Consider the following 19,795-nt stretch of genomic DNA (forward strand, 5'->3'; position numbering starts at 1 on the left):
CTTACAGACTCTGGCTGCCCTCAACCTTTACAGGAGTCTTTTCCCAGTTTTATTCCTTTGCAACATTATGTTTTTCTTCTCTTACTGTATTCAGATAACAATGTGGTTTCCTCAGCTGTAACATTGGAGTAATACCTACTCTAAATACACCACACAGCTATTATGAATAAATAATATCACACCTAAAGTACCTTTGCAAACTTTAATGTGCTATACAATTGTCACTTTGCCTAGTAATATACTCATCTTTCTGTCTGTCCTTTCCATTGGAGTTTTAAATATTCTCACAGGTTAGCCCTCAGATTTGGGATCTTCCCACTTAAATATGTTAAATACCCTTCTGTCATTTGTGGAAGTCTTCAATATATCCTACCTATCTCCTCCAAGCTTTCCCAAACACTTTTTAAAAATCATGCTACATGTCACTAACATACTGTTATTACCCTATCAGTTACTTTTAAAGCTACATTTCATTTTCAATATACCTTTTAACAATCTTTCCTTATCATGAAAGCAAATGTACCAAAAAGGCAAAATCTGAGGAATACAAATCAAAGAGGGCAATAAGAAAGTATTATCACCATAACACAGTTTAGATGCTTCCAAATTCTATGCTATTAATAGTGATCTGTACCAAGATATGCATCTCCACTGAAACAATTAATTTTAAAAGTATATAAAAAATTAAGAAACAGAAAAAACAGTGATCTGCTAATAATGTCCTTAGGAATAGGAATTAGGAAAAATAGAAATGATTAAATACAATTAATTTCTTTTTGACCTATCAAAGAGGGACATGCACATTTAGAATCATATGTCTTTTATCTATTTTATTACCTTCAATGTTTATGACGAATCATAGCAATACATGAAGGAAAGAACCAATAGTCATAGGCCTCTCTTTTTCAAAGGTGTGTAACTATTAGTTCCTTTTTTGGAGAACCTTAAGGCTGACAGCAGAGCTCCCAACTGATTAGTGAGTCCTAAATAACCCATAAAAATGAACATACTATGAAACAAGAGGAAGAGTTTAAACTCAGGCTTTTACCGATTACATTTTTCCTTTTAAAAGGACATAATTTAACATGAGAAATCCGAGAAAACGGTAATAGATTCAAGGAAGTATAAGACTGAGAAAAGCTTCTAGATATCATCTTTTCTATGATGAGTTTATTTGAAACTACTGGACAAAGAACAAATAAATTGATTCGTTTTGGTTTTTGTTCTCATCTTTGTTTGGAATTTCTCAACTTCTCTTGAACCTACTTGTACTACATCAGGACAGTATTTGAATTAGAAGTTGCATTCCAGAAATTTGGAATCAGCCACTCTGTACCATTTCAGGGGACAAGCTTTTCTCCTTGCCACCAGGAAACCTTTCCCAGACTACATGGGAAGGGTGGGGCTGCTTTTGATTAGACATGAGTGAACAAACAGCTGTCTTAAAAAAAAAAAGTCATAGCCATTTAAAAACATCATTAATTGGCCGGGTACGGTGGCTCACACCTGTAATCATCGCACTTTGGGAGGCTGAGGCAGGTAGATCACTTGAGTCCGGGAGTTTGAGACCAGCCTGGATAAGATGGAGAAACCCTGTCTCTACAAAAAATACAAAAATTAGCTGGGTGCGGTGGTGTGTGCCCATAATCCCAGCTACTCAGGAGGCTGCAGCAGGAGGATTGCTTAACCCCAGGAGGCAGAAGTTGCAGTGAGCCCAGATTGTGCCACTGCACTCCAGCCTGGGTAACAGTGAAAACCCTGTCTCAAAAAATATATATTAATTATGAATTCATGGCTAAAAGCACGAATCTTGTCACATTATGAACACAGATGTTGAATAATACAATGGGTCATCAGGGGGTCTGGGAGCCACTGTTTGAGAACCATTACTTTGGACAGGGGTTTGAACTGGACATGGGGATGAGGGGGATGAGGGGGCAGTGGTGTTGGATGGATGAGGGGAAGGCAGAGTAGACTGGTTAAGTTAATCCACGCTTCCCTCACCCATGACCTAAACGGTCATGGTCCTTACCCTGGCCCCTCATTACCTGGCCTCTGCCCATTTCTTTCCTCCCTCCTGCTTGCCTCCTATTCTCCACTTGCTTGGGTCTGATAATTCATTTACTTTCATTCAACAAACACTGACTAGCCACCTATTGTGTGCCAGGCTCTGGTATAGGTTTTGGAGGCTCTGCTCCCCCTCCCCTGCCTATGGAACTGACTTGCTCTAGAGCCCTAGAAAATGACTTGCCTGTCATTTTCTCTTCTTCAGCCACTCCTCCCCAGGTTCTCTGCTTGGCAATCTTTCTCTCGTCCTTTAGGTTTCAGCTTAAACACACCTCTAAGGGGCCAGTCCCTTTCTGATCTCACAAGGAAAAATTATGTCTTTATCAGTCTTCATCTCAGTGGCCATTTGTTTAATTCAGAACAATGACTCTTGGTAATAATCTAATTATTTATGTATTTGTGTGCTGTCTGCCTTTCCTGGTCATATGGTCCTGCTGGACCATGTTTAGAATGAATGTTTAGAATCTTAAATACTACCCTGGAAGGGAAGAGGGGGAAGAGAAGAAAAAAAAGAGGAAAGAGCAAAGGAATGAAAAAGAAGAAAAGATTGATTCTGAAGACAAAGAGAAAAAGGTGGGGAAAGTGAAGAATGAGAGGGAAGATGAAAGGAGGAAAAGGAGAAGGAGGAGGGAGGAGTACCCATTAGAACAGTAGTTCTCAAAGTGTAGCTCTCAAATTATCATCATCTGAGAACTTGCTAGAAATGTAAACTTACCGGCCTCATCACAGACCTAGGAATCAGAAATGCTGGGGATGGAGCTCAATAATGGAGCCCTATGCATTTTAATAGGCCCTCCAGTACTAGTTCATGAGAAGGAGCTATTCAAATTCTGAACAAAGGTCTCAGATTATGCCCTAAACCCTGTACTCGATATCATTTTACATTCGGGAAGAGTTAATGAAATCTAGGTTTTAAATTTTTTTCGTAAATTTTACTGAGTTCTTTGCTTATTAAAAAACTACACAGATGACTTAGAAGGACAATTTTAGAATGTATTATTTAAGTGAGTTGGTGAACCTTTATAATATATAATATGCATATTTTGATATATATAACTCCTCATTAAAAATTAAGTGAGATCGCGCCATTGCACTCCAGCCTGGGCAACAGAGTGAGATTCCATCTCAAAAAAAAAAAAAAAAAAAAAAATTAACTGTGAATACTTGAGCAAAAAGGATCAACATGTAGCAAACTTAATACATGTTAGACATAAGGCCAGTTTGATACCTTTCCTCGTAGGAGGTTATGTTATGCAAATCTCACTCCAGGCTTTCCCCCAGATATTTATTAGAAGAAAGCATAGCAATCAGGGAAATGCGTCAATTAAAAACAACTACAAGATGGCAAATCCTTTTCTGAGTTTTACTTCGAATGGGCTCAATAGTAAATTCTGGCAAAAGGGAATACCATTTTAACACCTGCAGCAGGTGTCATGCATTTAAAAAGAGATGCATTAAAATGTAGAGAAATGTTATTTTGATAAGTAGTTTAAAACCAAAAGCCATGACCATCCTATTTTGTGCTTAGAGAGACAGTCTGAGATACTTATTTTTGAAGAAGTTTTTCTAGCTAAATTTCCTAGATCATAGGTCTCCAGGAAAATGGAAATAATAGAACCATTAGGAGAGGGCGGTTGTAAGGATTAAATGAGAAGGTACATGTCACATGTATAGTCCAGTTCCTGTCTAAAGGGCTCAATAAATATTAAGTTCCATGATTATTAGTAGTAATAATATTCTATGAATAACATTAAAATAAATAATGAATGCTGAGCACTCAGTAAAATTAGAGAAAGACAAAGTTCATGGCTGAGAACTCGTCTTTCTGAGAACATCCAAATGACAATAAATTATCATTGCCTCCAATCTCGTACCTAAATCACACCCAAGAAACTTCAGTAGATCAACACCCAAAGACATTTAACAGCTGCTCAGTCTGTTGGACCAGCCAAAACTTTTTTGAAATACCGCAAGGGAGGGGTGGTAGTGCCGGTTATGTCTCTAGCAGCAGGCTCCACTGTCTCTCTAGAACACATCTCCAAGGTTTCCTGGTATTTTTTTTTCCCCACACCCATTTATCAGCCTCTTCCCCTCCCCTACTTTTTATTTTGTTTTAATATGAAGGAAATGGGCTTTACATAGCTTTTGTTGTAGCTTTGTAACTACAAACAGTCCAATAACTTACAACCAGATGTGAGTGCAAGTGAGCCACTCTTTCACTCGGGCACTTCTGCTGCATCTTCTTTCACACCACAGTTCCTGCCACCCCACCCTTGGAAGGAGGCTACTCCCAGATGTACCCAGTTGAGGCAGTAATGCTTGCAATGGGGCAGTCCGTATGGGCGTAGCTGCTGTACGCTATGGATTTAGGAGCGAGCAAACATTTATTACCAAACCCTAGGATAGTAGACAAATAAAGCATGGCTTATGATAACATTGGCTTTAAAGAAAAGGAAACAACGGTCACCCACAGAAATTATAGTGGAGGGAACAGGTTGCGTGTATCTTGAATTAAGTGTGCAATCTCAATAAAGTTATCAAATTCAGGAAATTCAAAATGGATGTAATACTTAAATCCACAGTCTATATTTCAATTTTGTCAATGAGCTCAATAATATCCTTTTTTTTGCTTGTTTTCTCTAGATCTAGCCCCCAAGATCCTGCATTACATTTAGTTGTCAGTGTCTTACACTTCTTTTTAAATTTGTAAAATTATTTATTTTATAGAGATGGGATCTCCCCATGTTGCCCAGGCTAGTCTCAAACTCCTAGGCTCATGTGATCCTCCTGCCTCAGCCTCCCAAAGTGCTAGGATTACAGGTGTGAGCCACTGCACCTGGTCTCTTAATCTTCTTTAATGTGGAACAATTCCTCAGTCTTTTAAAATGACCATTCTGACACTGGCCTTTTCGAATGATACAGGTTGGTTATTTCCATAGCATCTTCCTCCATCTGAATTTGTCTGATGTCCTTGTGATGAGATTTAGGTTGTATATCCCCAACAACACTTCCTCCTTTTTTCTGCTTTAGTGTTTTTCTTAACAGGCTGATTTTTCAGTTATTCTCCAATGGATTGCAAACCTGATTGCACATTAGAACCACTCTGGCAGATTTTCACACTATAGGTGCTGAGGTCCTACCTCAGTAAATCCTGGTACAGGTCTGAGGTGGAATCTTAGAATGTGTATCTTTCAAAAGCTTCCCAGGTGATTCTGATGTATGTATAACCAACGGGAAGCACCACAAGCTTCCGCTCTCAATCAGCATGTCCTGGCTTCTCTTTTGATCTCATTTTGCTTTCCCATTGCCATTCTCTGTCCCCACTGCATCAACTCTCATCTAATGTAGAACTCGTCTGCCCAGGGAGACCAATGTGCCAGAGAAATACCGTCAGGTTAAAGGGCCCATTTCAATGTATGTGTTCTGTTCATGGTTGTATTTTCTGTGCATATGATTACACAGTCATCCCCTAGTATGGGGGTGGAGTGACTCCAGGACCCTTAAGTATAACCAAATCTCCACATACTCAAGTTAAGTAGTTGGCCTTGCAAAACCTGCATATACAAAAGTTGGTCCTCTGTATACCTGAGTATACCTCTGTATACCAAATTCCACCAATAATGTATTTCCCATTTGCATTCGGTTGAAAGAAAGCCCCGTACAAGAGGACCTGCACCGTTCAAAACCATGTTGTTCAAGGGTTAACTGTATATGTTCACAAAATAGCAACGTGGTCTTTTTGTGCACAAAATGGAAACCAATGCAAATCACCCATCACTAAAAGAAAAGGAAAGAGAATAAAAATCCTTGAGATTTTCAGGCTGGTGGGGTCCGGTGAATTGTAGACCATCTTTATGTTATTGGCACATGGTAATCCACTTTAACTGGCAAATTAAGAAAACTGTAGTCCATGTTAGAATTAGGCTTGAATGATGCTAATTATAATTTAAGGTCTTTAGAAACATATCCTCCCCACAAGATGTTACTCCCCAAGTGGCCTTTTTTGTAGCATCAGCAGTCTCAGAGTCTGTTTCTATTGTATCCATTCACACTAGTCAATCCAGGAGTCATGATGAGTGATCAGAGGATGGTTTGCTTCCCCACCCCCTCCTACTTCTTTGCCCTCCTGCCTCCAGGCATTTGCCTCGGTGAAGGGGAATTTTTTCCCATCTTTAGTTCTGGCCACAGAACAGTGGTAGCAGTGGGGTGTCTCCCCTGCATACTTTAAGTGACCCAATATAGGAGGTTACCCCAGACTTGCAGGGGGTGGAGGGAAGTCGGGTGTTTTCTGCATTTGCCTCCTCATTTATTTGGAGACTCACACTGGGCTGTGATCCCTTTGAAGGCCAAATAGAAGGAAACACAAAACTGTGAAAGCCCAGACCAGTACCACAATGGCTATTCATGAACTGAGGAAATGCAATCCTTCTCCCAGGCTGGAGCGAGGGTGGGCGGGCAGGGAAAGATTTAGAGATATTTAGCAGTATCAGAACCAGCCAGTAACATTTCTAATGTATGTTCAGCATTTTATCCCTGTCAAAGTATTTTCACATAATATGTGGACTCATCTGCTTTTTACCACCCTGTGAAGAAGGCAAGGTAGGAATGATGAAACAGAAATAAGGAGAAGCTAGTATTAATAGCTAAAACTATTGAATATTTATCATATGTAGCCAGTGTTCTTCTTTGTTTTTTGTTTGTTTGTTTGCTTGTTTTGAAACAGGGTCTCATTGTCATCCAGGCTGGAGTGCAGTGGCATGATCACAGTTCACTGCAGCCCTGGCCTCCTGGGCTCAAGTGATCCTTCCGTCTTATCCTTCCCAGTAGCTGGGATCACAGGCATGCACCACCATGTCTGGGTAGTTGTTTTTTGTTTTTTGTTTTTTTTTTTCTTGTAGAGACAGGGTTTTGCCCTGTTGCCCAGGCTGGTCTCGAACTCCTGGCCTCGAGTGATCTGCTTGCCTCAGCCTCCCAAAGTGCTGAAATTACAGGCATAAACCACCGTGTCAGGCCTAGCCAGTGTTCGAAAACACTTTACTTAATCAGAATTTAATCCTGTCTTGTGAGGGAGAGCGAGTACCCATAACTATCCTTATGTTAAAGAAGAAATGAGTGGGACTTGAGTAACTAGTAGATGTCATCACTGGGATTTAAGCCAGGTTTCTCTGACACAGAGCCCCAGCTTCTGATTCATTAGTTCTAAAGAAGGGCCCAAGTGGTTGCATTTCTAAGAAGCTCTGGGACTAGGGTCCATACTTAGAGAACAATTGATCAAGGTATTTCCTGACTCATACCATAGACAAGTTTCCTGTTCTGCTGATTTTGGTCTTGTGAAGACATGCAATCCACATAATACTATTTATAAAGGTGACAATAACAACAATGGCAGCTAACATTAATTAAACACTATTTTACTATCGTTCAGGCACTACTCTAGGTCTATGATATGTGTTAATTCATTTACTGCTCAGGGTTGGGAGGTAGAAGAGAGAGAGCACCACAGAGTTTTGAGGTCAAGTACTGGCCCAAGTATACAAACTTCCAAAGTCAGACCCCTCACACTAGCAGGTAAGGATGTGAGAAAAGAGAGAGAAAAGGAGAAGGGCAGGGAACACTCAGATCCCCGAAAGTCAACATAGGACAATCTTGCAGTAGCATTAGTGAGGAGTGATTGCTGGATTTCAAATCGTGTCCTCCTCGGCATTTACCTTTATTATCAGGCACGCTATATAAGAGAATAGGTGACTAGATATTCAGGGGAGTGTGTGTGTGTGTGTGTGTGTGTGCGCGCACGTGTGTGTGTGAGTGTGTACTCTTCTTGGTCTGTTATTCCCTAGTCATTTAATCCTGGGCAAGTTCCTCTTTAAGTTTCAGCCGGCTATCTACAAAACAGAGATAGTAGTGGTGGTGGTGGTGATGACGATGATGATGATGATAATGATAATGATGATACTATGGTAGATTGTTTATTGGTCACAGATTCCTCCCACTCAATGTGCACACTCCTTTGCAATGTGACTTTGCAGCTCTTCCCATCAAGAAATGGAATTTATTTCTACACTCCCTGAATCTAGCCTGATTTGAGAGTTGCTTTGATCAAAAGAATATGGCAGAAGTGATGTTGCATGGTTCCAGAGCCTGGGCCTCAAAAGGCTTGTAGCTTCCACCTTTGCCTTCTAGTGAGGCTGCCCTAAACCATCATGAAAAGGAGCTGGTGTAGCCTACTGGGGGATAAGAGGTATAGCCTACTAGGGGATAAGCTGGTGTAGCCTACTGGGGGAGGAGAACTGAGACTCCCCAGCCTATACCCAGCACTGACTGCTACTCATGCAAGTGGACCCTAACCCTAACCCATCAGTCATCACAAACCAGATGTTGTCTGATAAGGAAAACAATGGACACATAGATATTTTATTTTTACACAATTCCAAGCAATTAAGTCAAATGATTTTACTCCTTTCTTACACTTTTCTAGGCATCCTCTGTTGAGACAGAGTACCTTTCGAAATTACTTTCAAGGGACAGGCAGTTTATATCCCAAGTGACTCATTTTAACTTCTCACAGCATCTAACCACAGCTGTTTATAATGGACTGTTATAAAGTTAAAGCTCTTGCTAAATCAAATAACAACCTAGCAGGAATGCCCAGTCTAAGGCTTTAGAGTCATGAGAGCTGCAATTGTAGAAACTGTCTTTTGAAAGAGCATAGCTTTTACACATTAGCTTTCCAGGACACAGTTAAAACTTGGCTTAAGCTTCAAGAAAAAAACTGGAACATGACATAGTTGGATGCATAGTTATCCTGATGCCCTACCTGGGAGCTCATATAAACACTGCAGTGAATCTCACTCGAGAAAAAGGCTACATGATCCAAAGCTGCAAGCCCAGGTCTGGTGCTGGATCATGTGAGCTCTGTAACACAGGGCTGGGTTGGCCCATTGGGTATTGTGTCTGTAGAGCTCTGGAACTGGTTGTCTCAGACTCTTGACTGCAGCAGAGCCTGGCTACCCCTTGGACTTCTCTCTGTGTTTCACAATGGTTAAAGCTAGGCAAAAATGGGACAACGTTCTTTTTGCTAAAAGACAACCCTTTAGTGTTCAGACAGATAAATGTTTATAATGGTTTTGATTCAATATTTTTCTTATTTGACACACTTAATTTTTTTCTGTACTGTTATATATATTTAAGCTATGATGTAAATAAAATGTCTTGTAAACTGCTGTTAGAATGGAAGTTTTTGCTAGGCACATTCAGCCACAATGAGGAGGTGCTCCCCCAAGAAACACACTTTTTTTTTTGAGATGGAATCTCGCTCTGTTGCCCAGGCTGGAGTGCAGTGGTGCAATCTCGGCTCACTGCAAGCTCCGCCTCCCAGGTTCACACCATTCTCCTACCTCAGCCTCCCAAGTAGCTGGGACTACAGGCGCCCACCACCATGCCCAGCTAATTTTTTTATATTTTTAGCAGAGACGGGGGTTTCACGGTGTTAGCCAGGATAGTCTCAATCTCCTAACCTCGTGATCCGCCAGCCTCAGCCTCCCAAAGTGCTGGGATTACAGGCGTGAGCCACCGCGCCCGGCTGAAAGTTTGTTTTCAAAAGTAAGTGGTGATACTACTCAGCCGTGAAAAAGAATGAAATAATGTCTTTTGCATCAACATGGATGGAACTGGAGGCCATTATCTTAAGTGAACTAAGTCAGACATGAAAAGATAAACACTGAATGTTCTTACTTGTAAGTGAGAGCTAAATAATATGTACATATGGACAGAGAATGTGGATTGGTAGAAAATGAAAACTCAGGATGAGGGGGTTGGAAAAGGGTGGATAATGAGAAATTATTTAGTGGGTACAATGTATGTTTTTTGGGTGATGGATACCCCCAAAACCCTGACGTTGCCACTATGCAATCTATACATGTAAGAAAATTACAATTGTAATTGTAACTTTAACTAAATGTAAAGAAAATTTTTAAAAATGTTTAGTTAAAAAAAACTAAGTGGTGAATTTCTCACTCATGTCAGTGGTTGAAAGGGTTTGAGAGTTGGAGATTTAGGGAGAGCACAGTGCCAGTTGATGATGGTATCCTTAAGTCATAGCTCTCTTGCTTCCATTTCCTGTCTTCCTTTCCCATTTTCCAAGCCCAGACAGATCCGAAACCATAATTATCAAGCTAGGAGAGGTGGGTGAAAAGCTTGGTGGAGAGTGAGAGAATTTGGACGTTTCCCTTTCCCTACTTTAAGCCCAAACTGGGTGGGGTGATGGGAGAGGTGAAGCTAACATTTAAGTCAAATTTAGAGTTCATGTTATTTCCTGGAATTGGTATTTTTGTTAATGAACTGAGAGTAAGTATTGACTTTTAAAGTGATATAAAGAGTGTCCAGAAAAGTAATGGAGTTTTTCTAACTTCTATTCCGAAACAAAGGAAGAACTAGGTCACAGGAAAGATTTGTAGTAAAGGAAAAGTAGAGATAAAAATAAAGTCCCATGAGTTATTCAACGTACTGACTATATTGATTTTGTGATCAATAATGAAACATGCGCTCACCAGCCGAGAACCATGTGCAATGTGAAATTCTGCACAATGCAAAAGATACCAGAATGCTAAATGGATGTGAAGTCATCTGACTTCTATAAATGATTTGGGTTGTTTATTAGGAAAAAGCTGAAGTCTGCCAGTGGAACCTCAGTTTTTTGATGTGCTATAATTACACATATTGCCTAAATGGTGGACTAAAACGCTGCAAGGAAAGCAAAACCAAAGAGATGAACACCTGAAGCAGAATCACTATTTGAACAGACTCCTGTGATGGTGCCACTCTGCTTCTCAGTCATTTGACTAACGTCACCTTGTGGAGGTGGTTCAAGGATGTTGATGTGGAAGTAGTATGTGACTTCTGTTCATCTTTTACTGTGTTCCTGAGCCAATTATAGTGATTCTTGAATCTGCCATTGCTTTGGACTCTCTCCCTTCCTTTAGAGCATAAATAATTATGACACATACGCAGAGTTGCCTGCAGGGCACTGATTTTCATTTCTATTTTCTGGTTTCAGGACATGTGTAACACCACGAACCTTGACTTTGGTTCAGAAAATATGGCCAAGCTACAGTGATGCCATGGCAGCCTAATTATCTGCATCTCATAAAGATATAGAAATTTTGAGTCAATTTCAAAGATTTTCATTATGCAAAATGCTTTCCTGTACATTTAGCAGCCAGGACACAGAGTGAGAGTGCCTAATCCCCTCCTGCAGCAGTGGCATTTTTAGCAAAGCAAGTCTTTTCAAGCAATGAGCCTCCTGAGACATGCACAGACCACACTCCACACCCCCCTTCCTTTTACCTCTTCAGTGGTGCTGGAGAAGGGCTGAGTAGTCGACAAAACCCATGATGTGTCTGTAATTCCAGTCATGTGCAGATCAGGATGCTGCCTCTCGCTGCTGTTTTGGCTGTAGTTTTCTGCAGTATTTCTGATGAAGACCTCTGTGGTATTTCTAATAAGGCGTTCCAGGCTATCTGGAACTGCATTAAAGGTAGTGGGAATCTGGGGAGGAGCCGTGTTTCTAGTGCTCCTCACCGAAACTTCTGCTCCCAGGCCAGCTGAGGTAAGGAAAAGATAGTTGCAAAGATTATTCTCATGTTTCATGAATTCTTCACATAAAAATCAATTTTACTTAGCAAAAGAGGGCCTTTTCAATGGGCATGTGGATAAGCTTCAGTTAAATGAAAAAAGCAAATATACTTTGAGTGCGTGACAATGTTCATTTGTCCTGTCCAATTCACCCATCGTTTATCCATCTATCAATTTTATAAGCTGGAAGGAAAGTCGTAGAAACTACGCTACCAGAGAAAAACCCAGCTCTGTGTAGAAGAGAGAATTAAACCTATTCTATGAGAATTTAGGGGGTAATTGAATTGGCTTCAGGGGAATCCATGAGTCTCCAAAAACTGTGCAAAATTCTATGTATATGTGGATGTATGCTTTTCTTCTGTGGGGCACTGTAATAGCTTTTATCAGCTTCTCAAAGCGTGTGTTACACAAAATACCGGGTTGAGAATCACTGTTAATGACTTGCCTAACTTCATCACAAAGACTGACAATTCCTTGAAAAGTAATGACACTTCATTAGCCACAGTGCAAACTGTTTCTAATGCAACTGTGTAATCACAAATGATGAGACTGTGGTATTTTCTAAGCTATCTTCTGGAAGAACACAGAATTGACTTACAATTTATGAGCTGGTGGGATTAATTTATAGCTTTGTTTTGCAAGGCTGAATTGCCCATATTAAAAAGAAATTGGTTCATGAATCAGGTTCACTTAGCCTTAATTTTAAAATGTGCTCTCCATCTCTTGGGGATCTTGCTAATGTGCAAATTCTGATGCACTAGAGATGGTCAGAGCCAGTATTAAGGTCTCAGGTGATGCTGATGTTGCTGGTTTTGGGGCTGCACTGTGTAGCAAGACCCTAGAGCACACTGGAAGCACTGAGAAGTCCTGTAAATTATGGTCTGATGTGGTGTGTTCAGATGTTTCCATCAACTCCATGGTGCACTAGAGTTTTATGGGATACAAAACCCCACAAAACCTTGTATAATCAGATAAACATACCTTTGAAGAGTTTCTGGCTAAAAGACTGGGAGAATGAGGATTTTATTTTTCACTACTCATTTACTGGTTATTTATTCAAACAACTGTTTATTAAACAACTACTATGTGCCAGGTGAGGGCTCTTAAAGAAGCTATTTATCATCCTATTTCCCTGTTCTGGTCTGCCTTACCTACCCCTCTTTTGAGTCTCATTCCTTTCCATTCCAATCTCAACTGATTAGTGTATTTCATATAATAATATATGTAAAAAAGAGGGAAATGAGGGCACAAAAGGAGAATTAAGATGGAAAAGGTATTTTTATAATTTATCAAGATATAAATATCAGCCGTTCTTCTAAAAGTTAATAAAATGATCTTGGCTATAAAGCATCCTTTCCTTGAGATGCAAAAGAGTGTGCAAAGTACTGTGTATATAAGGGTGATAGATTTAGCAAATAAAAATACATCGTGTCCAGTTAAATTATAATTTTAGATAAATAGCCAACCAATTTTTAGTATAATTTGGTATGTTTAGTGTATCCCAAATATACAATAATACAAAGATAACATACTGTGTATTAGTAATATACTAAAGATTATTTATCTGATATTCAAATGTAACCGAGTGTGTGTATATTATCTGGCAGTCCTACTTGTACATCTACTAGATCTCAACTTTGATAGATTTTTGGACATTCCCCTTAGTTTCTGTTTGTTTTTGCCTTTCTAAATCTTGTGCCACTATTACTGCTTTGGTGCTCAGGTTAGCCACTCTGGACATAGATCAGATTTATTCAGCCTTGGGGTGTTTCCTACATGACAAACTCAATTATACTATTAGTGAGATTCCTTTACAACACACTCCAAGAAACAGTCTTAACTCTGCAGTCTTGCTTGAGTTAGGTGCTTGAATGTTCCCTTAAGTAGACGTTTGTCTATTGTAGGGATGTAAAAATTTCTGTGTATGGAGATTAGCATTTTGATTGTTTTCAGCTTTGGTTGATCCTGATCCTCTGAGTTGACTGCTACATATGACGATTTTAGCTCTTAGACCCTCAAAAAAAATTTAACCATGGGGTTAGGACAAAAACAAGTTTCTAAATACCTAGCATGTAATTACATGTTTTAGTATGTCAACCCACGCTTACTCTTCTTCACTAAGGAGCTGTTGGTAAGTTTTTATCCTAAGAGCTTTTTAAAAAATTAGTCAGTTTACATAATTCAGTGGATGAAACTGGAGTTTCCCAAAAATAGATAAATTTTCAAAACACTCTTGAAATTTCTCTGCAAATAACATAGGTTATTACCATTACATGTAGCTTTGGACTATCTTGTGGAAAAAGTTTCAGTCTTCTGTTATTATCTTTAATTAACCTTCTAAATATATTTTTAAAACATCCCATACCAAACAAGTTCATTTTCCATTTTAGACCACCACTTTTTTTCCCAAAGAAAGAAACGACAGAATATTCAGGTCCAGAACCCTTTCATTTTGTGTCTGTGTTTTTAACTTGTGCTATTTAAGAAGCAAGAAAGAAGATTTAGTCTTAACATTCAACTTACAAGTTTTGTCAAATTTAAAGCAGTGGTTTGCAAACTTAGGTAGGCATCAGAATCACATTTGGAGCTTGTTAGAATATTGAAGCCTTGGTCCTCCCCCTAGAAAGTGCGATTTAGCAGACTTAGTGTGGGACCTGAAACCTGCTTTTCTAACAAGTTTCTCAGGTGATTCCTAATATACGTGTACATACGGTTTTAGTTATATACGTAATATGAACCAAAAATAAATTTGAATCATTTATGTGGTTACTGAAGGATTGTAAAATGGATGAAAAGAAAGAAAATCCATTATAGAAATATATAAGACCATCAAATTAAGTTTATTTTATCTCCTGAACTCTGTTGAAATAGGTGCTATGAAATTTCACTTGAAAATAGTAGATCTTTGGATAGTTTGGTACCCATGAATTCTCTGGGTGTTCTTTAAAAATGTATATTCATTTCACAGTTCATGAAATAGCAAGATGTTTTGACAAACACAAGGAAAACTTCTTATACAATGGAACAATATGTGAAAGCTATTTTTGAAAGCTTTGTTGTACCATTGTTACTACATTGTTTCCCTACTATAACAATTTCTACTATACAATTTCTCCCAGAACACAATTCAAGGTAAGGTCGACCATTCTTGGCCAATCTAAAAAGTTTTAGCATTCAAGTTGCATATAGCTCTTTTTATAGGGTACTATTAGCTTACAAAGTGATTTGTAATGGCTGCATAATATCAAGACCATCTTTCAAATTTATTTTTAAAAGAGCAAAGTGTATTTTACCTTATAAATTAATATATGACTCAGAAATAATACTAGAAATACAATTTCTATAATGATAATAAAGATAACATATTGTGTAAGTTTCCCTTCTTTAAATGATACAAATAACTTTTAAGCACAAAAACAAAATAACTTGAATGAAACTCATTTTTGAAATAGAAGAACTTAACTATACTGGTACTTTCTGTTCTGTAGGAAGATGCCAAATATAATATGCTTTTTTAAAAGTGAGTAAATCATCTGGAAAAGAGATAACAAATGAAACAGGAGATACTTTAGAAAAGGATGGTATCTATCCTATCTATCTATCTATCTATCTATCTATCTATCTATCTATCTATTTATCTATCTATCTATTTATCTATCTATCTATCTAGTTGGCTCTTTGAATCTGCGGGTTCCTCATCGGTGGATTCAATCAATTGCAGATAAAAAATATTAGGAAAAAAGATGGATGGTTGCATCTGTACTGAACAGGTACAGACATTTTTTCCTTGTCATTATTCGCTAAGCAATACAACAACTATTTATATTTACATTGTGTTAGGTGTTATTAGTAATCTAGAGATAACTTAAAGTATATAGGAGAACGTGTGTATATGTAAACACTACATCATTTTATATAAGGAATTTGAGCATCCTTGGATTTTGATGCCTGCAGGAGGTGCTGGAACCCACCCTCTATATTACTAAGAGATGACTGCACATACACACACACACACACACGTGTGTGTGTGCATTAAATAAGGTTTGACTGGAATAGATGGGAACGATAATGGACTAAATAATTATCTGAAAGGGTTAAAAGAATAATTAACATTTCAGAAAATATAATTAGTGAAATAAAGAGTACACCTAAAAATACATACCTAAATTACTTTTAAAAGACCCATGATTAGAAAGAAAGTAAAATTAATAAATGGAAATTGATACCAAGACATAGCATAGTAAAACACTAAAGCATAGCACAGGGAAAAATTAGATGAGAAAAATTGAAAGGCTAACTAAAGCAAAGAAATATGTTTCAATAGCCAACTATTACTCAACAATTCTACCACGCGTTGCATTATGAAGATGTGCTTCTTTTACCTGATACCCCATGTTTCCTTTAGGAGAAAAGACTGAAATAGTAGGGTGGAAGTAAGGCATACTGGGTGGAGGAGGAAGAGTGGCTCCAAAGTTCAGGGCTATCAGGCTATAAGGAGAGAGGTGTCAAACCTGAGACTAAACAGAGTCAGGGAAAGGGGAGCTGGAAAGGGGGTGGATAACTTGGCTTGCGCAAGACTGACTTGTCCATTAGACACAACAGGCACAGTGATTAGGGCCCAGGATAATTTTAGGGCAATACAATGATTTAATTTGTTTGAAAATAAAACAGAAACTTTAGAGTCAAAGAAAATGTTTTAACTTTTTCATAGATCAGGAAAAATGAGAATTTTAGGCTACATGAAAATCTATTATTTTACTTTTCTTTTTTTCAGTAGGGGAAAGGGACCACAGAGGCAAAAGAACCCAGGGCCCATGAGAGTCATATATAGCCCTGTGTGTGCCCTGATAAGTTCAGTGATTTGTCACAGGTTGAATATGGTTGGGGAATGCTGGATGCTATACCTGCCATCTTCAGTGATCACATAAATCATATATCAATAATCACTGATAACATTATTTTCAGACATTATATTTAAAAGTGGTCCACTACAAGGCCCATGTTGCTACAATGATGCAAGAAGAAAAACCCTAAAATGACTGTGACAGCCAATTTAGTCCAAGTAGGGTTTCTATACACAAAAGGCACTTTCTGTTTCGCTTTGTTTTTCCCCACAAGTACTTCTGCCAGCCATTAAAGCCAACAACTTCTATGAAAACTTTTTTCCCAAGGGTGTATATGATTGCTTATCTTTTACAATGTTCACACATTTTATTCCCTCTCCCAAATCACTACAACTAAACAATTACTTTAACAACAATATGGTTTAGTTCATCAGCAAAATCTCTTTTAGGGATTTCACCGGCTCAGCCATATCAGGGACACTTGAAAATTTGCCTACAAATATCTGTCTGCTTTCCAGTGCTGCCCTTGAAATTAAAAAAGAAAATTACTGCCCTCAGATAAAGATGTGATTTGAATGAATAAATCTGAATTGAATGGTGAATAAATGCTGATTGGCTGGCTGACATTCTATATTTAGTGTTACTTTCTTCACAGTATGAAATGTCTGAGTGAAAAATAACAATTTTAGACAATTGGCTAGCTTTTTATACATGTAAGGAGACTTGACATTCCTTCAAAAAGTTATCTGAACCATGGATAGAGTTCTGCACCCTTCAACTGAAAGTCCTCAAACGACATAGACATGGCCTATCTGCCAATGGATTTGCATGAATGTTTTTGAAACCAGTTTCAGGTTTATAATGTTTTAATTTCCCCCTGGCAAGGAATATTTGCTTAGATCTAGTAGCAAACCAGTAATTTCCTTTGAGTAAATTTCCCTGTTTCCGTACAGATGTGAAGGCCAAGGCATGAGAAATTTTCCCCATCTAATAGATTCATAAAGCTTCATTAATTGGACCACTGTAACCTTTGTTGTCTGCTTCGGGCCAGTACTATTTCTTGCTGGAATAGATGCAACTGTAACTTTTTTTTCTTTTAGAGATAGGGTCTCGCTGTGTTGCCCAGGTTGGTCTTGAACTCCTGGCATCAAGCAATCCTCCCATCTCGGCCTCCCAGAGTGCTGGGGTTACAGGCATGAGCCACTGTGCCTGGTCAACTGTAACATTTGATTGCTTGGTGAGTTTAAAAATTATACTTGGATTGCACAGAAGACAAAAGCAATAATTTATGATGCCATACACTAACTATTCACGGCATTCCTGAAAGTAATCCTGAAAGCTTTATTATTCCTTTTCCGTTTACTGTTCTGATATTAAACACTTTGCACAAAGTTGAAACATTTATTAATACAATTAGGAAGAAGAAGTAGTTAGTAATAATGGTGATAGCTAAACTATTAATATGATAAACTCTTGTGTGCTCCCAAAAGACTGTTTAAAAATATGCAACTTTAAAAATTACACTTGAAACATTTTTTTTAAGAATGAATGCTTAGCCCTCAGCAAATGTAAAGAACAGAAATCACAACAAACTGTCTCTCAGACCATAGTGCAATCAAATTAAGACTCAGGATTAAGAAACTCACTCAAAACTGCACGGCTACATGGAAACTAAACAACCTGCTCCTGAATGACTACTGGGTAAATAACAAAATGAAGGTAGAAATAAAGATGTTCTTTGAAACCAATGAGAACAAAGACATAATGTACAGAATCTCTGGGACACATTTAAAGCAGCGTGTAGAGGGAAATATATAGCACTAAATGCCCACAAGAGAAAGCAGGAAAGATCTAAAATTGACAACCTAACATCACAATTAAAAGAACTAGAGAAACAACAGCAAACAAATTCAAAAGCAGAAGGCAAGAAATAACTAAGATTAGAGCAGAACTGAAGGAGATAGACACACAAAAAACGCTTCAAAAAATCAATGAATCCAGGAGCTGTTTTTCTGAAAAGATCAACAAAATAGATAGACCGCTAGCAACACTAATGAAGAAGAAAAGAGAGAAGAATAAAATAGACACAATAAAAAGTGATAAAGGGGATATCACCACTGACCCCACAGAAATACAAACTACCATCAGAGAATACTATAAATACCTCTATGCAAATAAAACAGAAAATCTAGAAGAAATGGATACATTTCTGGATGCATAATGTGTCCAAGACTAAACCAGGAAAAAGTGGAATCTCTGAATAGACCAATAACAGGTTCTGAAATTGAGGCAATAATTAATTGCCTACCAACCAAAAACAGTCCAGGACCAGACGGATTCACAGCTGAATTCTACCAGAGGGACAAGGAGGAGCTTGCACCATTCCTTCTGAAACTATTCCAATCAATAGAAAAAGAGGGAATCCTCCCTAATTCATTTTATTAGGCCAGCATCATTCTGATACCAAAGCCTGGCAGAAACACAACAAAAAAAGAGAATTTTAGACCAACATCCCTGATGAACATCGATGCAAAAATCCTCAATAAAATACTGGCAAACCGAATCAAGCAGCATATCAAAAAGCTTATCCACCATGACCAAGTCCTCTTCATCCCTGGGATGCAAGGCTGGTTCAACGTATGCAAATCAATAAACGTAATCCAGCATATAAACAGAACCAATGACAAAAACCACATGATTATCTCAATAGATGCAGAAAAGGCCTTTGACAAAATTCAACAGCCCTTCATGCTAAAAACTCTTAATAAACTAGGTATTGATGGAACATATCTCAAAATAATAAGAGCTATTTATGACAAACCCACAGCCAATATCATACTGAATGGAAGCATTCCCTTTGAAAACCAGCATAAGACAAGGATGCCCTCTCTCACCACTCCTATTCAACATAGTGTTGGGAGTTCTGGTCAGGGCAATCAGGCAAGAGAAAGAAATAAAGGGTATTCAATTAGGAAAAAAGGAAGTCAAATTGTCCCTGTTTGCAGATGACATGATTGTATATTTAGAAAACCCCATAGTCTCAGCTTTGGGCTAAGATTTTGGATCTCCTTAAGCTATTAAGCAATTTCAGCAAAGTCTCAGGATACAAAATCACTGTGCAAAAATCACAAGCATTCCTATATACCAATAACAAATAGAGAGCCAAATCATGAGTGAACTCCCATTCACAATTGCTTCAAAGAGAATAAAATACCTAGGAATCCAACTTACAAGGGATGTGAAGGACCTCTTCA

At 38.3% G+C, this 19,795-nt stretch overlaps 1 protein-coding gene across 1 annotated transcript in view; it reads right to left on the reverse strand.

Moving 5' to 3' along the window:
• Window positions 1-19,795, reverse strand: part of PTPRB (protein tyrosine phosphatase, receptor type, B) — a 140,603-nt gene that overhangs the window by 114,251 nt on the left and 6,557 nt on the right. Inside the window, exon 3 of the mRNA XM_011976637.1 lies at window positions 11,410-11,666. Coding sequence (XP_011832027.1) covers window positions 11,410-11,666 — 257 coding nt within the window. The remainder of the gene's footprint in view (window positions 1-11,409; window positions 11,667-19,795) is intronic.

This window comes from Mandrillus leucophaeus, unplaced genomic scaffold (genome assembly GCF_000951045.1).
Source record: "Mandrillus leucophaeus isolate KB7577 unplaced genomic scaffold, Mleu.le_1.0 Scaffold169, whole genome shotgun sequence".
NCBI lineage: Eukaryota > Metazoa > Chordata > Mammalia > Primates > Cercopithecidae > Mandrillus > Mandrillus leucophaeus.